The sequence below is a fragment of the Bradysia coprophila genome, chromosome X (genome assembly GCF_014529535.1).
Source record: "Bradysia coprophila strain Holo2 chromosome X, BU_Bcop_v1, whole genome shotgun sequence".
Classification (NCBI taxonomy): Eukaryota; Metazoa; Arthropoda; class Insecta; order Diptera; family Sciaridae; genus Bradysia; species Bradysia coprophila.
Window position 1 is genome coordinate 1507216 of NC_050737.1, and position 21013 is coordinate 1528228.

The window sequence follows — 21013 nt, forward strand, 5'->3', positions numbered from 1 at the left end:
GATGTAGTGATGTTGCTGTTGTTCTGAAAAGTTATGTTCAGACAGTGCTATCATAATCTCCAGCTAACATCTCTATCCCGCATAGTTCTACACTTTTCATTCCATTTTTATATTGCGAAATTAGTTCCTAGCGACGGAAATCCCGATAATTGTAAGAGTACAATGAATAAATTGTGGCCTTATTATTCTCGCTGTTAACAATTTGAAATTTGTGTTTTACAATCCAATTTACACTTGAAATTACAATTCAATTTACAAGTGACGAACATACAAAGAAAACTTTGTCTGCTGATGTGATAATAGGAGTCAATAGAACAAATTATTTCCAGCCGTTTACAATAGATTCCCAAGAAATAGTCGAACGTGTTCAAAATCTGTAATTGCAGCAATCACTAAATTATAATATAAAAAATTACTGCGCCAGAGCTCAGTGCTTGTACAGAAAATCTATAACTAAAAAAGCACTTTCGATTCATTTGCATAATATTTCTTCCTTTCCTCCAACCAGATATTTCAATTTCCAAGTCTTGTTTACAAAATACATATTTTATTGCCTCTATTCCATTTCGAAAAACAGCCATACAATGTGATTTATTCATAACATCAACAATCTAATACTTATTGTCTTTGAACTTGTAACTTGAATCTTGAGTGCGCGAGTTAATAAAAAGTGTAATGGCAACAGTGCGATGAATATACAAGCGGATTTTTTTTATTATTATTTATTTCTCTTTACAAAATATCTTTGGAGCTTCTTTTATAGTAGACTGGTGCGAAGGTCAAGGGTATATTATATATATATATATTCAGATTGGATGGTTACACTGAACAAAATATACCCTGTGTAACAATGCACACTATAATTTCACACTTAACCGGCGTTTGGTTAAGAGTAACATTCTCTCGAGAAAATGAAAACTATTTTTAAAACGAAAATGCAACCAGTGTATACAAAATGGTATGTACATAACGTATGTGTAAGTGCTCGGAGATACATTTTTCGCTGCTCAGTGTGTTTAGTTTAGACCTGAGCAATCTATTTTCGGAATGTAGTGTGAGAATTGAGCAGATGAGGCGGGGGTAATTCCAATTTTCTTTCATTTAATTTTCTAATAAATTTATGATTTTATTTTTCAATTTTTATATTTCTAATGTTGCAAGAACGTTATACTTATTACCTACATATGGGTCTATGAACGTTATTGAAAACGAAAGTCTTTTTTTCAATTTCTTGTTAATTGTACAATGTACATACCCGGTGTTGTTATACACATATAACACGATACACTTCCAGTCCACTTAAACATTAAATTTCAAATAATTTCATTTGCTGTTGGCCTCTTTTCACAATTTTTTGTGATGGCAGAACAATATTATTGTTAGCCTATGATGGATGGTTAGATAAATATCGGCTTTGTATTTCAAATTGATCAAATATTTATATTCGTCAGTAATAAGTAATGACCCGCATATGTTTCAGTTATGTATAATGTTCATTGAATTTTTTTTTCATTTCATTTAATTTTGGATTTTTTTTTCTTCTATGGAAAATATCAGTTAATATGGTCTGTATGCGATAACGGGTGAATCGTGTTGCTGGTTAATAATGCAATATGGTTTCATGTTTACTATAACGTAGTGATTTGAACTTACTTTCAATGGCATTCCGTATATTGTATTATGATGTGTGTATCATATGTGGCGCATATTAAAACAATTTTTTTTTTATATTTATTTAAATTAATTGTTAACACGCGATCATTGCTGTAACGACAAAGTGGAAAAATGGAAAATGTTTAATTATACGACTGTATCCATGAGACAATGGGTTAATCGTGGAAATTATTTATGTATGGTTGTTTACCGAATGGATGAGACTTTAATTAGGTACAATTTTATATCTAGGCAAAATTACATACTCGTGTGTACTCGCTCATTGTGATTTGGATGGAAACGCGCCCGACAAAAAAAAACAATTATTCATTCACTTTGCAAATTCTCGCATATTTTCACGATTTTTGCGAAAGTGCAGGTGTTGAAAGAAATCTTTTGGGTTATTTGGCACTTGCTACGATTATTTCAGAAAAAAACCATGTGAGAGAGAAAGTGAAAATTTTATACCATTGAACGGTGACTAGTGACCATATTTTTAAAATCGATCTTGTCGCTTCGATGAAAATTAGAATCAATTGTTTCGAGCAACACAGAAGTGTGATTGTTGAATCTAAACCAAAACTGTATTTTCGTTGCATGCAATACAACTAGTAAAACGGAAATTAAGTATATTATGTTCATCGGATGCGTTAGTCATGCATACACAGAATTGTGTAACTTGCCTCCAATTTGATTTATCAAAAAATTAATCGAGACGCTAATTAAACCATCGAATTACTAAAACGTTCTGCTGTCAATGTTGTTTTTTTTACTTTACCTTTCAATCGTTTGGCTCTTTTCAACTCGAACAACTCAAATTGTCGTTTACAACCGTGCTTTTACGACATGCAACTAAAATACATTCTGTGCGGAAGAACATACCATGTACAATGTGCATGACAAAATGGTCTAATTGCCAGCTATTTCTTTCTTGAAAATACAAAGTTGTTTCAATCGATACTCTCACAAGACATTATACACATAAGTATAGTACATACACATTTCAGCCACCGAGATTTGCAAAGGAATAGAACGGTTTTTTCCGAATAATTTCAGTTATTTCAAGTTATTTGTGACCGGCAATATTTAAAAAAAAAAACTTGCAAAATTTTGGGAATTTTTCTAAGAAATTTGTGATATTTTTGAGAAAATTCAGAAATTTCAGGTATTTTTGTGAAACGTTAAGAACTTTTGATAAACTGATTTTTCTAGGTAGGTAATTTCAACAAAGAATAGCTAAAATTCCACCGTTAGCTATCCGCATTACATTATTTTCAAACATCAATATCTTGGGATGCATATAAGCTCTCTTATAAATTATACAACGTTTTTCATGCAACTGCAACAAACTGCAACAAACGACATTTTCGAACATGAAAAATGTGTAGATGCCGAAGGAGCCGAGATAAACCTATGAGATGATATGGAATTGCTCCCAAATTTAACTTTATAATATAAAAAAGTAGCGACTCGAAAGACGTCCGATATTACTACCGTCGGGTAAATTCAGACCAACACCGAAAAAACATTTGTTAGCATAGGAATGGAAAGCCTATTATTAAACTAACGACTTCTTTGCGTATTAAACAAATTTTTTGTTTGTATTCATTATAGCCAAAAACAAAAAACAAGAGAACAAAATCAACGCACGGGTGTGACCTGAATCAATGATTAATGTTGGAGAATAAGAGAGAAACGGAAGGATTGATAGCAGGACGCCTTCAACATAAATAATTAATTACATATCGTTGGGTTACTGCTACACGAACGAGTTTCTACGAAATTGGTCGTCCAATTCATTTTCATTTGTTGAATGAAAATTATAGGAACCAATCGTCGCGTCGTACTAATTCCTCTCTGTCTTACGATCATTATATGAAGCATTCCATACCCTGTCGAAACAACGAAACTTAGAGCGAAAATAGCTCAAAATCGGAAACAGTTCTTGGAGCATGTTGGATTCTTGTGAATAAATAAATTCTTATAGATTTCGAGCTATAAAACGAAAATTCGTTAATTATGGGACACATGGAATTCGCCATATGTTGTATAGTATAATATATTTCGCCCACCCCCTGTTGACAAAGTTTTGACGAAAATTCAAATGTCAAATTTTATTCGAAACTTTATCCGTATACCAACACCAAAATCCACTAAATAACTTACGATCGGAATAAAATATTTTATTAATGAACGTCTATTCCGGTTGTCTGAGGCCACTATAAAAGTTTTCCCATATCAAGGGTAAGTGGCCTGAACGAAAAAAACGAAAAAAAAACCGAAACAATGCAAAATTCAATTAAAATAACACAAAATGTATGCCATAAATTATAATCGTTTATCGAGCGATGTTACATATACAATATGATTGGGTGAGTAATGGAAATGCGCTTAAAACAAACGTTGATCGGTTGATTATATTGACAACAAAAAAAGAAGAAAAAGTTTATCAACAAAGTCTGTATAATGTTAAAGATGTATCAGTCAACAGTCATCAACGTGTGCATCATTGTTTGTCAAATAAAAAGAGAGAAGAGATTGAACTGGAATGGATTGAATTAAATATTATGTTACATCGGTTCGATGGAAACATGAGCCCATTTTACTACAAATGGAGCTTTTTCTTCTTTCTATATATTGGCTAAATCACGTATATTATATGACGAATACGTTCTGCGTCCGTTCTTGGATGCAAGAGCATTTTTTTACTCGAACGGAGTTAAACAAAAATACAATAAATTAATAATTTATCATACCTTTCGGTATAGTGTTTGTATACTGCTGCATACCTATTTTCCTACACACGGGTCGATACATTTAATAATATTTTATTTTCATTGGACGTATAATTTCTGCATGACGAAGAGAATAAACATTGCATATATCTACTATAACATACGACAAGATAAAATTGTATTTACACAGAGTATACACCTGACAAACGTTTGTCAAAGAGACTTTCATCACTCGTTAGATTTTTTATTTTCCTATTTAGTTCATTGAGAACACATCTTTCATATTTCAGTATTATTAGAATGAAAATGAAAAAGTAAATCAAACGTACAATGGACTTACCTACTTTTTAAGGAAACTTGATCAGTGTTGCGTTGAAGAAGCCACCACGGAAAAAAATGGTGAAGGAGAGGTGCAGCCCCCGGGCGATTTATATTTTGTTGTTTGGCGATTTAATTATTTTGTATATTTAAATGGACAAAGAGTTCCGCAACAATGTTATCACTGAATTACTGCGATTGTTTACAACAACAACAAAAAAATAATAATTGGTAATTGCAGAACTAGTTTACCATCAGCACCCAAACCGTGTATCATACACACACTTCAGTATAAATTGGGAACAGAATGATTTTTTTAAAAGAAATATTCGATTTCTTTCCCCTTCACTCACCCAATACAGTCAAATGATTTATCTAAAAAGAAATGCCTTTTCAATCACATAACATATTTTTGATTGTTCAATGAAACACCGAATTTAATTTCACTTTAACTGCGAATTGGTTGAGAGCGAAACTGTTTCAAACTATTTTAACAAATAATTTTTAAGAATGCCGCACCACCGTATCTTTAAAAAAAACTACAAACGCCCAACCAATATGCAGCTCCTCCAAAATGTTAGTGTGACACTTTAAACGCTTTTAAACTTGGGAGAAAACATAGATTTTTTTTCGTCAAGTTGGTTTTCCTTGTATACTCTGTCGACAACTGTCTCTGGGCACTGCGATGACCGCATAAAAAATTATATTGTGGCGCTCTAACAAAGTGAACTGTATTCAACATTTATAGCGTACGTTAGGGTGTATCGATTTTAACATTATTATATTATATGAAAATATGCAATTACAAGCGATCAATGTACAAAGGAAGTATGGCCGATTCTTCAAAATTGGTCAATTTAACTTGAACGCATTCATTATTTTTGTCAACAAAATATGAAAATGAGTGCGTTAGAATCCGTTACTAAAATCGTTATATGTCCTCAGCGGTCAATTAATATACGACCCAGGTATGGTCGATTCATTATTTATGTCAGAATAATATGAAAACGGGTGCGTTTGAATCCGTTTTTGAAATTGTTATGTCCTCCGTAGTGAGACTAGACCATACCAAGTAGTTTATATTCATTGCTTCGCAATGACATTAGACCATATCTGGCTACTTTATATTCATTCATTACAAGTACCCCAAGGTTATATGTAACTGTTCTTCGAAATTCTCGCTCTGATTTTTGAATTGAATTACTCATTACCTCACAGCTGTATGAACTATTTTTGAGAGTCTCATAATTTTCGAAGTGTACTGCTGCTTCAATAAAGTTAAAAATAAAGTAGAGTTCACAGTCGTTCGTTTTCCGTTCGCTTTTTAGACGTTTTCTTGACAAATTAAAACAATGCAAAAGTCATCTAAACAATAGAAACAACATGTAAACTGAGAGCTAAATGGAGGCTAAACGGACGACTGTGAATTCAACTTAAATACAGATAAATGCACTTTTACTAAAAAAATAGTACTTTTAGAGATGAAATGACAATATCAATTCTTCGAGAGATCGCTGGTAACGCTGGATCAAAGGAAACTGCAAAAATATATGGAAAATTAGACATGTTGAAATGATAACAGCGACACCATGCCACCTCTCGAGTGTAACTATTTGAGTTGGATTTTTCGCTAATGCGTCGAGAACGCCCTAAAGTCCTTTACGCATGTCGGAGTACGTAGTGCCAATAGCATCAATTTACTGTCACTACTTACGCTGTGGGGGGTATCATTGTAGTACCGAAGATAAGTTGCAGATAGTGTAATGCCATTCAGATGTGCGGCCTAGCACATAAGTTGCTAATGAATTTTTTATTTAAATGGTTGATTTGTGTTTCACAAAATATATCTCAAAACAGATGGCAAGAGTTTCTTTTCCATTTTTTGTTTTTAACAAAGTAAAGAGTGAATATAAAGTTCGTTTGTATCGAACTTTCGTGCCACCGAAAGTATAGGCTTGATGGTAACGAGTACCGATGCAAGTTACAAATATCAAGGTTCTGAAAGAACAGGGTAAGACAACTAAAAGCTGATCACGAATTCGGTGACACACAAATTGCGTCAAAAGCTGCGAAATTTATATGAAAAATGCAACTAAACAAAAACTAAATTCTGAATTTTTAAAAAAAAAAAAAAAAAAAAAATTCAAGTTGATTTCACCACATTCTGTACTGAGTGCGTTTATAAAATCTGGTGTCGCCTGCCTCCGTGATTGTCTTAACCTGTTCTTTCAGAACCTTGACAAATATGACTGAATATGATTGACGAACTTGTCAAATTAATACGTACGTACGTATGGCGTGTTATTGTCGGCTTTGAGCAAATATATTAAATGCGTAATGTGTGTGCTCTTTTTTTTTAATTTTATCAAAAAGCAATGAACGTTTATGTACATTGTACATGTGCACCGGACTTGGAAATAATCTTGAAAAAAATATTTAAAATGAAGTTTTGATTTTGTGGATCAATGAATTCAAAATAAGTCATTTTTGTAGCATAATTTAAAAAGTGCTTGCCCGATGCGAACAAACATTGCGCCCATGATTTTTGACAGCACTAGGTGCCGATGGTGTGAAAGTGTAGATGTCAGTGTTTCTATATTTTCATTTTAAATTGTAGTGAGGGGGAAAATTTAATTTACTCAAGACAAAACAGACGTTATTCACAAAAGTTTACTAAATCAATTTTGGAATGACATAGAATTCTAAACTCAACTCAAAATATGTTTCTACTTTTCGTGAATTTTGTTTTTTCCATCGTTTTCATTTCTTTCATTTCTCATATGCGAGTGAGGGCAACTACTGAAAGCTATGCGATCTGGAACCAATGAAACTGCAGAACGTTAGGCACGTAATTTTGTTGAATCAAGTTTAACACTTTTCAGCCATCCATCTTCAGAGCATATTTTTAGGAATTTAATTCTTAAGATTTCGAAAAAATCTCTGAAGTTCCTTAAAATTCCTAAGTTACAAAAAAAAAAATGAATTTCATGGAACTTTTTAATTTCATCAAAATTTCTGGCCCTTGACTGAAACGTTATTTTTGTTATTTTCGAACAATGGTACAGGACATGTAAGATATCTTCGCTTGTCCCGTATCTCCTTGACAATACCTATCTAATGAATGAATGTATGTCCATATAGCCTGTTGCGGCAGTAAATCACGGACAGAAAACATAATTTTTCGACTTTTGGTGGAGGTTCTCCAGCCAATAAAATAATATTTAAATTAAACGACTGCGGTTTTAGACAATTGGGGCTGTGGTGATTCCACAATATGCATTCATCAAAGATTGCCATTGAATTGATTTACATCATGTTGCCTTTGCATTCCCTTTATATACAGAGTTCATTCGACATACAATTCATTCCATTACCGGCTTCGGCCGAAGACACATCTAGTGTTTTATTGTAGATAGACATACAATCTCTCTCTACAGGGCCAAGGGCAATGTAGGCATGTAAACAAAGAGTCGCTAAAAAATAGCTCCGACTGTGCCTGGTTCAATTTCCCTCTCTATATCCTTTGGGCTTGTCAAAAAATTACCTTGGAACAGATCAATTGATTAAAGAAGTCCATATGATTTGAAGGGAATGGGACGAAATACTACAGCAATGTACCAATCAAATTATTGCGTTTTATTTGTTAATAATTTTCTGTTTCTTTGTTTTTCTTTCTTTTTTTATACTAGGTTTATGTTACTTTTATCTACTGTAAGTTGAAAAAATTCATAATTTTTAGCATGAATCGAGTTAGCAAAGACAGTCAATTTACACACGAAAATTTCCGTGCGCATAAGTTTCTATATTGGTTATATGCATAAGGCATATAACCAATATAAAAACTTATGCGCACGCAATTGACAGAATCCTACTACGATCATGTGTAGCAAGATTATGTGTTGATGTGTTTTGCTTGAAAATTATGAATATTTCAACTAACAGTAGATAAAATCTTGTTGCTAACACGTTAGTAAATGGGGTTTTGTGCACACGATGTGTTGCCGAACTCGCTCCGCTCGTATCGGCAAAGTCACATATAGTGCGCAAAACAAGCCCATTTACTAACTAGTTAGCAAAATAGCTATTTGAGAATAAAAGTCGATGTAGCTCAGTCTTTCAGTTACATTTATTTACCTGCGAAATAATTTTGCGGATCAAATCGATCGCATTCTTAATGGCTACAACCAACATACATTTTTCCTTTACTAACAATCAATCTTATTAAAGTTAATTTATGTAAACATTTTACATGGTTATCACTGATATTGTAGTTTTGTCAACTTAATTGTATCATTACAGATTTCGTTTGTTTATGGACAAACATGACTAGATTCACTTGCTTTTTGTTTACTTTCTTTTATTCAAAAAAGTGAGGTAAAGTTTACTTTACTTCACGGAGCCAAAACTTTACCTCAAGTTTTTGAATAAAATACCTTACTTGGCAATGGTGCAAATAATGGAAATGGTACTTCTTGTGTGTTTACATTTCATATAAGATGTATCATTTCCATCATTTTCCCCATTGGTAAGTAATGTAATTTTTACATATTTGCAATAGGTAATATTTGTGTGTGTGTTTTTCTTTTTATTTATGCAATAAAATCTATATTAACAACAAAATATCTTTATTTACAAATTGTCAATGAGGTTTCAGTTTCTGATCTACGCTTTCTTGTTTGTTTGTTTGTTTGTAATCAAACTTCAAATCACTTTAAATGCAATCAATTTCTGTGTTTTTTTAAAGGCTTGATTTCCACTTACCAAAAAAGTACTCCGTGTGAGAGAACAATAGCTATTTTCATAATAAGGTAGTAAATGGGATTGTTTTGCGCACTAGATGTTAGATTGCCGATACGAGCGAAGCGAGTTCGGCAACACATCGTGTGCGCAAAACCCCCATTTACTACCGTGTTAGGAACAAGGTTTTATCTCCTGTAATGTCATAATCACCATAACAAACTTAAAATTTAAAAAATCAAACCGAAACATAAACACGCCATGACGCCGTCACTCATTCATATTCCCCACAAATAAAACACACATCTAGTATACTGTCAAGAATTTGTCAATTTTCAGTGAATAAATGAGAAATTATCGAAGTTAGCCGTGGATAAATGAGAAATTATCGAAGTTTTCCGTGAATAAATGTGAAATTATCGAAGTTAGCCGTGCGCAAATGAGAAATTATCGAAATTTTCAGTTAATAAACGTACGTTCTGTGAATGACGTGTTTAAATCTAGCCCATTTTGATTCTAAAAGTGACACTCAAATTGTGAATATTATGACATTACAGGAGATAAACATCGTTTATGTACAGTAGTGCGTAAATGGATTTTCATTTCACATATACTTTTGCCCACAAGTGCGTAAAAGTGACATTTGGAAAAATGATGTTGATGATCCCACTCCTGTACATAAAATATTGTTGCTAACTTGTGCCTAAACTGGTAATCGTGTCTGGTGCGTCGCCCATTTCTTTTGCAAGATCGTTTCGGATAAAATCCAATCGTAGTTTCTATGCAGTCGATGGAATTTAAAACTCTTATAGAAGTAACTTCGTTCAACAACAACAACATTTTTTGTAATTTTGAATGAATGGATGGTATTTTAATTTTCGGCTTTCGCATTTAATTTGACTAAATAAACAATATTAATAAAAAATGCAAAAAAATAAACAAAACAATCCTTGATCGAATGAAAAAAAAAATAAAGAAGAAATTTCGAGGCCTCCGACGATGATTACATTTTATTTGTTACTGGAAACATTCACACAATTTTGGCTTAATTTTTGTTCCAAAATAGTTTTCAATAAATTTTCTTTCGAAACGTGAATACTTACAGCTAATAGCGCTTTCAAGGCTTCAATTTTGACTTTCGCTGCGTATATTTCTCTGCGAAACCTTGAGCCAATTGCACTTTCATTAGATTCGTAGCATAAAATTGCATGCGTACATTTGCGACAAACCCTCTTCTTAATTGCAGCGTTGTTGAGTGGCTTTAAGAATTTGACTGCCGTTTCTCCTCTCTCTGGCATGTGACAATCCAGAACCGGTACGATCTTAGATTTTACTTCGTTGGCCGCAGTTTGAATTTCTTGTTCGTCGAAATTGATAGACACAAGCCATTGGTACAATGTTTCATACGCTTCTACGATTGGTAAAAGTTTTTCCATTTCGACTGGGGAAGGGGTATGATCAGTACGACTAAATTGATGGCCGCTGGACTGAGGGCTGCTAGGATTACTCATGATGTATCGAACGTCAACCAGCTTGATCCTAAACAACAGGAACGAAATCGATTTAGAATTTTTTTTTCTGTTTTTGTGTTGTTATGTTTTGCAAAGAGAAAAGATGACATTTTTGTCAATTGTGTGAGTGAGATGATTCATTCAATTTCCCTTCATAATTACTCTAGGTATCTATGGTTCCTGTTCATTTTTCTAAAAAAATTCTAATGCTTGCTCTTACTATAACTTTGACACTTAGATCACAAATTGGTGTAAAAAATAAAATACAAGAAAAGAACACTGGACGTCTCCTCCGAAAAAACATTTGTTAGTATATGAATGGCAAGCCTTTCAAAGAGCCAAAGCCAAAAAAGAAAAGAAAAAGAGAACAAAATCAACGCACGAGTGTGACCTGAATCAATTGATTAATGTTGGAGCATAAGAGAGAAACGGAAGGATTGATATCAGGACGAATTCAACATAAATAATTAATTACACATCGTTGGGTTACAGATACACAAACGAGTTTCTACGAAATTGGTCGCCCAATTCATTTTCATTTGTTGAATGAAAATATAGGAACTTATCATCGTACTAATTGCTCTCTGTCTTACGATCATTATATGAAGCAATCCATGACATGTCCAAACAACGAAACTTCGAGCGAAAATAGCTCGAAATCGGAAAACATTCTTGGAGCATGTTGTATTCTTCTGAATTCGGTCCATTTGTAGATGAGACAAAAGTTCCATGAACGTTGCTCTAAGTAAATTCTTATAGATTTGGAGTTTTAAAACGAAAATTTGTTAATTATGGGACACATGGAATTCGCCATATGTTGTATAGAATAGTATATTTCGCCCACCCCCTGTTGACAAAGTTTTGACGAAAATTCAAATGTCAAATTTTATTCGAAACTTTATACCAACACCAAAATCCACTAAATAACTCTCGATCGGAATAAAATATTTTATTAATGAACGTCTATTCCGGTTGTCTAAGGCCAGTTTTCCCATATCAAGGGTAAGTGGCCTGAACGAAAAAAACGAAAAAAAAACCGAAACAATGCAAAATTCAGTTAAAATAACACAAAATATATGCCATAAATTATAATCGTTTATCGAGCGATGTTACATACAATATGATTGAATGAGTAATGGAAATGCGCTTAAAACAAACGTTGATCGGTTGATTATATTGACAACGAAAAAAGAAGGAACAGTTTATGAACAAAGTCTGTATAATGTTAAAGATGTATCAGTCATCAACTTGTGCATCATTGTTTGTCAAATAAAAAGAGAGAAGAGATTGAAATGGAATGGATTGAATTAAATATCATGTTACATCGGTTCGAAGGAAACATGAGCCCATTTTACTACAAGTGGAGTTTTTTCTTCTTTCTACATATTAGCTAAATCACGTATATATGACGAATACGTTCTGCGTCCGTTCTTGGATGCAAGAGCATTTTTTTACTCGAACGGAGTTAAACAAAAATACAATAAATTAATAATTTATCATACCTTTCGGTATAGTGTTTGTATAATGCTGCATGATGCAGTGCATACCTATTTTCCTACACACGGGTCGATACATTTAATAATATTTTATTTTCATTGGACGTATAATTTCTGCATGACGAAGAGAATAAACATTGCATATATCTACTATAACATACGACAAGATAAAATTGTATTTACACAGAGTATACACCTGACAAACGATTGTCAAAGATTTTTTATTTTCCTATTTAGTTCATTGAGAACACATCTTTCATATTTCAGTATTATTAGAATGAAAATGAAAAAGTAAATCAAACGTACAATGGACTTACCTACTTTTTAAGGAAACTTGATCAGTGTTGCGTTGAAGAAGCCACCACGGAAAAAAATGGTGAAGGAGAGGTGCAGCCCCCGGGCGATTTATATTTTGTTGTTTGGCGATTTAATTATTTTGTATATTTAAATGGACAAAGAGTTCCGTAACAATGTTATCACTGAATTACTGCGATTGTTTACAACAACAAAAAAATAATAATTGGTAATTGCAGAACTAGTTTACCATCAGCACCCAAACCGTGTATCATACACACACTTCAGTATAAATTGGGAACAGAATGATTTTTTTTAAAAGAAATATTCGATTTCTTTCCCCTTCACTCACCCAATACAGTCAAATGATTTATCTAAAAAGAAATGCCTTTTCAATCACATAACATATTTTTGATTGTTCAATGAAACACCGAATTTAATTTCACTTTAACTGCGAATTGGTTGAGAGCGAAACTGTTTCAAACTATTTTAACAAATAATTTTTAAGAATGCCGCACCACCGTATCTTTAAAAAAAAACTACAAACGCCCAACCAATATGCAGCTCCTCCAAAATGTTAGTGTGACACTTTAAACGCTTTTAAACTTGGGAGAAAACATAGATTTTTTTTCGTCAAGTTGGTTTTCCTTGTATACTCTGTCGACAACTGTCTCTGGAACTGCGATGACCGCATAAAAAATCATATTGTGGCGCTCTAACAAAGTGAACTGTATTCAACATTTATAGCGTACGTTAGGGTGTATCGATTTTAACAATATTATATGAAAATATGCAATTACAAGCAATGATTGTAGATAGCAGGTTTGGCCGATTCATCAAAATTGGACAATTTATCTTGAACGCGTTTGTTATTTTTGTCAAAATAATATGAAAACTGGTGCGTTTATATGCTTTGATTACAAGTACGTCGATAAACCATCTAAGCTAAAAATAAATGTAGAAATTGGGCTTTACTAGATTTATCGATCAAAGTGACCGAATTTCTACATTTAAATTGTTCACGATCGAGTAAAAATCGAGATTACATTAGGTATTCTCATCCATAATTTAAGCTAAAAATAAAGTTGAGTTCACAGTTATCCGTTTTCCATTCGTTTTTTAGACGCTTTCTTGACAGTTAGAATTAAAACAATGCAAAAGTCATCTAAACAATAGAAACGTCATGTGCATGTCAACTGAGAATTCAACTTAAAACTATCTGAAATGCACTTTTACTAATATAGTACTTTTAGAGATAAAATGACAACATCAGTTCTTCGAGAGATGGGCATGGTAACACTGTCGATTAGAGGAAACCGCAAAAATATATGGAAAATCAGATGTTGAAATAATGGCAGCGATACCATGCCACCTTTCGAGTGCAACAGTCCTCTACGCGTGTTGGGGTACATGATGCCAATAGCATTATTTTATTGTCACTCAGACGCGTGGCCTAGCACATAAGACACCTTTTTTTTAAATGGTTGATTATGATTTACTTGAGTTTTACAAAATATATCTCAAATCAATGGCACGAGTTTATTTTCCATTTTTTTGTTTTTTACGAAGTAAGGAGATGGCGTTTGTATCGAACTTTCGTGCCACCGAACATCTGATTCGGTTATATATGATTTTACCGCCAAACTATATGTACTTAGGGTTTGTTGAAACAGCAGCACACTTCACAAGATACCCGAAATCTTTCAGACATCTGCGTGGTGTGTATTCACAAACATTTTAGAACGAAACAGTAACGATTAACGATGCTAGTTACAAATATTACTGAATATGATTTCAAAACTGGTCAAATCAATGCACCCTAGTGTTTTGAGCAAATATATTAAATGCGTAATGCGTTTGCTATTTTTTTTTAATTTTATCAAAAAGCAATCAACGTTCATGTGCACCGGATTTGGGAATAATCTTGAATAAAATATTTAAAATGAAGTTATTGATTTTGTGGATCGATGAATTCAAAATAAGCCATTTTTGTAGCATAATTCAAAAGGTGCTTGCCTGATGTGAACAAATATTGCGCTCATGCTATTTGACAGCACTAGGTGCCGATGGTGTGAAAGTGTAGATGTCAGTGTTTTTATATTTTTATTTTAAATTGCAGTGCGGGAAAATTTCATTTCTTCAAGACCAAACGGACGTGATTCACAAATGTTTACTAAATCGATTTTGGAATGACACAAAATTCTAAACTCAACTCAATATAAGTTCTTACTCGTTTTAATCGTTCCACAAGTAGGGTGTTTGACCGAAAGTTGGTGGAATGGAAATATTTTCAATTTCAAAACGTTATTGCTTTAAACCTATTCATAGGAAGGATCAAATATCCCTTTATAGTGAAGGTTAATCCTTTAGCATCGTTATTAAAATCAATAACTAATTAACTTTAAATGATTTTTTGGTTTAAAATTTGTTTTCAGTAGCTTGAGACTTGCTTCATGGTGACCGTGATTTGTGGTATTTCGTATAAAATCGACGGATCGATAGGTGGTGGACCGGTATTTGTGGCATAATTTTTTTAACATGTAAATTTCCATAAGCAACTCAAGGTACCGTAACTCTCGGTTAAATAGCGTATAACAGCAGCATTTCTCTTTTAATTTCTTTAATTCCTCAAGTGGGAGTGAGTGCAACAACGTTACTCCTGCTGAAAGCATTGGGATCAGCAGAACGATAGGCACGTAATTTAGTTGAATCAAGTTTAAAACTCTTCAGCCATCCATCTTCAGGGCATATTTTTAGAAATTAAATTCGACAAAATTCTCTAAAGTTCACCAAAGTTTTTGAATTTACAAGTTATGGAATTTTTAGAACTTTTTTAAGAATTACAATGGACATTAAAAAAATTTACATTTTCTAAACGTAGGCCCTCGATTTCTGCGGGAACAACTCTTACTAAAATTTATAATTATTTTATAAATGAATTTGGTAATCATTGGTATGCATTAATATTTTTATTTTTATAGATAAGCGAAAAAAAGACTGCTCAAATTGCACAGCCAGTAAAAAATCGATCTTTTCAAAAAACAGAAATTACAATAAATAAAAATCGTCTACTCTCTTCCTTCCCAACGTTCCAAGAATACATGCTGCGTTTCCTCTTTGAATAGCAATTGAAATTCTTTGCAACAAGTAATCTGTCGAACGCTTTTCCCCTGATGCTTTTTTCATCAACGATCCTAATTTCGTGACAAATTTCTTTGTTTCTGGTCCCATGCAACCTAAAGATTCAAAAGCAAGCGGGGTGAATAAATAATTTTCTTTAAGTTTTCTATCATGATTATGCTTTAATCTCTCCGCTTTCTCTGCAATTGAGCGTGCTTTTTTAGAAGTTTCACCAATGTATGAAGGAGCCAACGTATCACGCACTGTCACATCCCATAAAAGAGATTTACCATGACTCCACGGAATTAGAGTCATACCATCAGGTCTTTTACCGTCATCTCTAGAAATTCCTGGTGGCTGTAACAAAGTTGGAAAATCTGCGGCAGAAAAAGCATAAGAAAACTCTGTTTACAGAATCATGCCGAGGCGTTATCCCGATCTTAAGCTTGCATGACAGGCCATGCAAACCATCCTTCTTAACTAACTCACCACAGGCACACCTATATTCCTCGCACAACTGGGATCCCAAACGTAGACCAACAGCAATTCTAGCAACATTGTTATCTAATAGCAAACCTAGCTGACTCGACGGGACAACTTGCAGCCACTTTGAAGATTCTTTAGTAGATGACGCAAGCAGTCTCGCACGATCAACAGATTCACCAGATTCAAACATCCCACTAAACTTGCTATTAACCAGCGGAAAGTCCCAGTTTCTCTGTACCTTCCTCTCATCATCACTACCTGGAACAAACTCACTAGGTATGCATTACGATTTTATGACTGGGGGTTGGGGAAACTTAAAAACGTTTAAGTCCACAACCTGTGAAGTAAGTAAATTGTCGAGACTAATGTTTCTGCTTCAGTGTTTTTTCGTTTCGGATTACTTTAGAGTACACCGCACAGCTGTCTGACCTCCTTTGGGTGTGTCGTGAACTTTGAAGTGCTCGACATAGTTTTCGAAAGACGATCAGACAGCTATGCGGCACTCAAAAGAAATTTCAAACGAAAATAATGAAATGATGCGTGCTGCAGACATTGCATTAAATATAATTCTACTCTTTATTCCGAGCAGATATCTTAAATGCAAATAGACTTTTGCAACTTTTCTTTATTTTTCCTAGCAACAAAAACAACGAACACTTACACTTTACGTACATTGGACTTACTTTCCTAAAAAAAAATATCGAAGTGAAATTATTGATTTTGTGAGATCTTTGAATTCAAACTAAACCATTTTTGTAGCATATTCAAGTAGTGCTTGCCCGATGCAAACAAAGATTGCGCTAAGAGCACCAGGCCCCGTGATTTTTTTTTACATTTAAATTTTGGTAGCGGGTAAGTTTGATTTCGTTAACACGTGATTCACAACTGCCAACTTAATCGATTTTGCAATGGCACAGAACTAGAGCTTTTAGAGCCATTCCTTTTTAGTTTATCGATTTCTGAGGAGCCACTCTCCGATAACCTCTATTGGAATTCGGTCATCCAATATCGGTGTATATCTCTTTTATAGGTCTAGGGCTTGGGGATGGGAATTTTGACCCGCTGATCAATTTTTAGATATTCGTGTTTATGTTGAGAAGAAGATAATAAAGCCTAGAAAGGTGCAACAGATTCCAATTTGTAAAGGCCGATGCTAATGGCACGCGCGTGCGAATAGTGTATAATAGACTATCCGCACGCGCGTGCGATTAGTGTATCATAGACTATTCGTACGCGCGTGCGATTAGTGTTTAAGAGACTATTCGCAAGCGCGTGCGATTAGTGTTTAATAGACTATTCGCAAGCGCCCTAATCTTTGGCTAGTCAGAAAGTATTAGAATTCTAGTTTATTTTGCATATACAATGTGTTTTAGCACAGCACTGCTATTAGCATGAACAGTGTTCATTGAACACTCATTCTTCCAACGACAAAAAGCCTTCAAATTTTCAAAGATATCTATTGCTTGTGTTCAACGCACTTCAAGCTAAAGTGATCATAATGGTCTGCTGCAGAAAGTACTCTATTTTACATGAAAATATTTTTCCGGTGTTTTTTAGTTTTGTGACATATTGTCAAGTTTCAGTACCCTATTCAGAGTACGACTCATACTTGAAGTGCGTTGATGTGTTGTGTGTTTTTATTTACACTCCAAATATTTCTTATTTTCATTCTAGTAGCAGAGTTGTGGTTGTAGTCGCACGTTAAAACTTTTTTTTCGAATAATTATCTCTATGATGAAGTCACAGATGGTGCAAAGGTCGGAGCAATTCTGAAGATGTAGTATTCAGTTATATTTATATATATATACAGAAAATAGTTCCTTCTGTAATGTTTGTCACCGCTCTAACTTGAGTAAATCGATTCAGATTTTGATAAACTGTTTTGCTCCCGTTTCGTAATCGTAAAATTAGAGCTATTATAGGGGACTGGTTTTTCGCATATAAATCTTCGGAGCTATGCAACCAATGGCATCGTTAGGCACAGCTGACGAAATCTATACCTCCCCTAACAGGGGAAAAAATTGTCAATATCGCATGATGGGATCGGAAGTTAGGGTTGTTTTTTTTTCCTTCTATCTTGTGTAAATTTCATCTGATTTTCGTGAATTTTTTATTTTAGTTTAAAAGGTATGTGTGACTAAAACAAAGGTATTGTTTTTAGAGCACTAATAAAATAGCTGCCGCCATATTGGATTTTAGTGTTTTTGCCCACTTCTTTGAGTCATTTTCAAGCGATTTTCATTAATTATTTAGAGATGCAGTTTTACATTGTACTATTGTAATATGATTTGATTGAAGCTTTGACACTGATAGGTGTTTCATACGGGTCGACGTAGCTTATGTTTTTGTAAAAGTAGTTACTAGCTGACTTTGTTTTATTTTGTAGAAGGAATCAGTAGTTGTATCACGGTCATTTTGTAAAAGGAGTCACTAGATGACTTAGCTTTATTATGTAAAACGGATCAGTAATTGTGTCTCAGTCATATTGTGAAAGGAGTTACTTTTGACTTCGGTTTATTTTGTAAAGGGAATCAATAGGTGACTTCGTTCTCTTTTGTAGGAGGAATCAGTGGCTGTGTCTCGGTCATAAAAGGAGTCACTAGATGACTTCGTTTTATTTTGTAAAAGGGATCAGTAGTTGTGTCTTAGACATATTGTAAACGAAGTCACTGTTGACTTCGTTTCGTTTTGTAAAAGGAATCATTAGGTGACTTCATTGTTTTTTGTGGGGGAATCATTAGTTGTAACTCGGAAATTTTGTAAAAGGAGTCGTCGAGAATTTCACATTCTTCTAAATTCGTCGGTCGGTCGCTGCATCGTTGGTTCATTTTACTATTTGTACTGGAGGGATATTCTCCCCAACACGCATGTGCCAGTACATATCTACTTGAGAAAAACTCGCATGTTGCCCGTTCAGTAGTTGTGTTTATTCTGAATCTATTCTGTAGAATTGCCCTGTATTTATACCCCGAATCACGGATATCATGATTGTTTTCAATTCAATTGCATACTTGATTTGCTATTTTCTTAGAGTGAAATCACTCGCCAAACTCTTCATAATATTTTCGACACTCCCACCAGTTTCCGCAGGTCACGAGGAAACTCCAAACAAAAATATGTCAATCTGCCTCTTCCACCAATTCTTTCGCTGAATCGTCTACTCTCCCATCTATGGTATCCTAAATGCTGAGGAAACCATACCATGATTTCATAATCTTTGCTGATGTTTCTGGATTGTTACGATGACCATCGATTCAACCAACCAGACTGCAACTTCTTCCTTGTTCTACATTGATTCTTCGTGCTGTCAATATCTTCTGTCAATGACCTTCTCTGCTGGGCGTTACGACGACCATCAATCTGCTAATTGACTCGACCAACCAGCCTTGCTAATTTCTTCCTTCTATGACGGTATTCTTCTTCCTGCTGCCAATGACGAATGCCAATTGACCTTCTTCGCTGAACATTACGACGACCATCAACTTCTGCATTGATTCGACCAACCAGCGTCTGATTTCTTTCTTCCTGGTGCCAATGACACCTGACAATGACTCTCTAGTTTGCTGGACGTTACGACGACCATCAATTCGATTTTGACCACCGAATGACTCGACCAACCAGCCTTCCTCTTCTGCTGACCATCTTCTACTTGCTGCTGCTGTTAAAGACTTCTTTTGCTGGGCGTTACGACGACCATCAATTCGATTCTTGCACCAAATTGATTCGACCAACCAGCCTTCTTCTTCTTCTTCTCGTTGCTACTGCTGCGTGCCAATAACTTCTTTTTTGCTGGACGTTACGACGACCATCAATTCGATCTGCCAACCAAATTTACTCGACCAACCAACCTTGTAACATTACGACCAATGTTACGTCTTGTCTTGTTGCCGCTGCCGCTGAACCATTGATGACACAAACCTTCCACACACGTTGGGCGCCATGTCGAGAATTTTACTTCTTCTAATTCATCGGTCGGTCGCTGCATCGATGGTTCTACTTTACTATTTGTACTGGAGGGATATTCTCCCCAATACGCATGTGCCAGTACATCTAGTTGAGAAAAACTCGTTACTTAGGGCATGTTGCCCGTTCAGTAGTTGTGTTTATTCTGAATCTATTCTGTAGAATTGCCCTGTATTTATACCCCGAATCACGGGTATCATGATTGTTTTCAATTCAATTGCATACTTGATTTGCTATTTTCTTAGAGTGAAACTCTTCATAATATTTTCGACAGGAGTCACTAGATGCCTTCGTTTTATTTTGTAGAAGGGATCAGTAGTTATACCTCGGTCATTTTGTAAAAGGAATCACTAGTTGACTTCGTTTCGTTTTGTGAGCGCGTGCGATTAGTCCATTAAACACTAATCGCACGCGCGTGCGAATAGTCTATTAAACACTAATCGCACGCGCGTGCCATTGGTCACTTCGATTTGTAAATTCTATCTGCTACAAAAGTTAGGACTTCTCAGAACTACACGAGAGTCAGAACTCATACCAAGAAGGAAATTTTTACTAAACGGTTGAAATGCATCATATAGCTGGGCTTCATTGTAATGATCCACCTTTAAATAAACATACATACCTACAAAGGAATCAAAGCGGTCACGTATCCATGATTTTGAAAATAAATCATCCCGAGGGGAGAATCTTCATAAGAATT

General features: G+C 34.4%; 1 protein-coding gene across 3 annotated transcripts in view; it reads right to left on the reverse strand.

Moving 5' to 3' along the window:
- LOC119082186 (beta-1,4-mannosyltransferase egh) overlaps nt 1-5346 on the reverse strand; it is a 34564-nt gene extending 29218 nt beyond the window's left edge. The window contains exon 1 of one of the 3 annotated variants that reach the window (XM_037191638.1): nt 4733-5346. Coding sequence is in view for 1 of the 3 variants with exons in the window: in XM_037191623.1 (XP_037047518.1) it covers nt 1654-1665 (12 nt within the window). In the remaining 2 variants the exon portion in view is untranslated. Of the gene's footprint in view, nt 1-1653; nt 1765-4728 lie in introns of those variants that run through there. The other 2 variants (XM_037191630.1, XM_037191623.1) reach the window with 2 other exon arrangements.
- Between the last annotated feature and the right edge of the window lie 15667 nt (nt 5347-21013).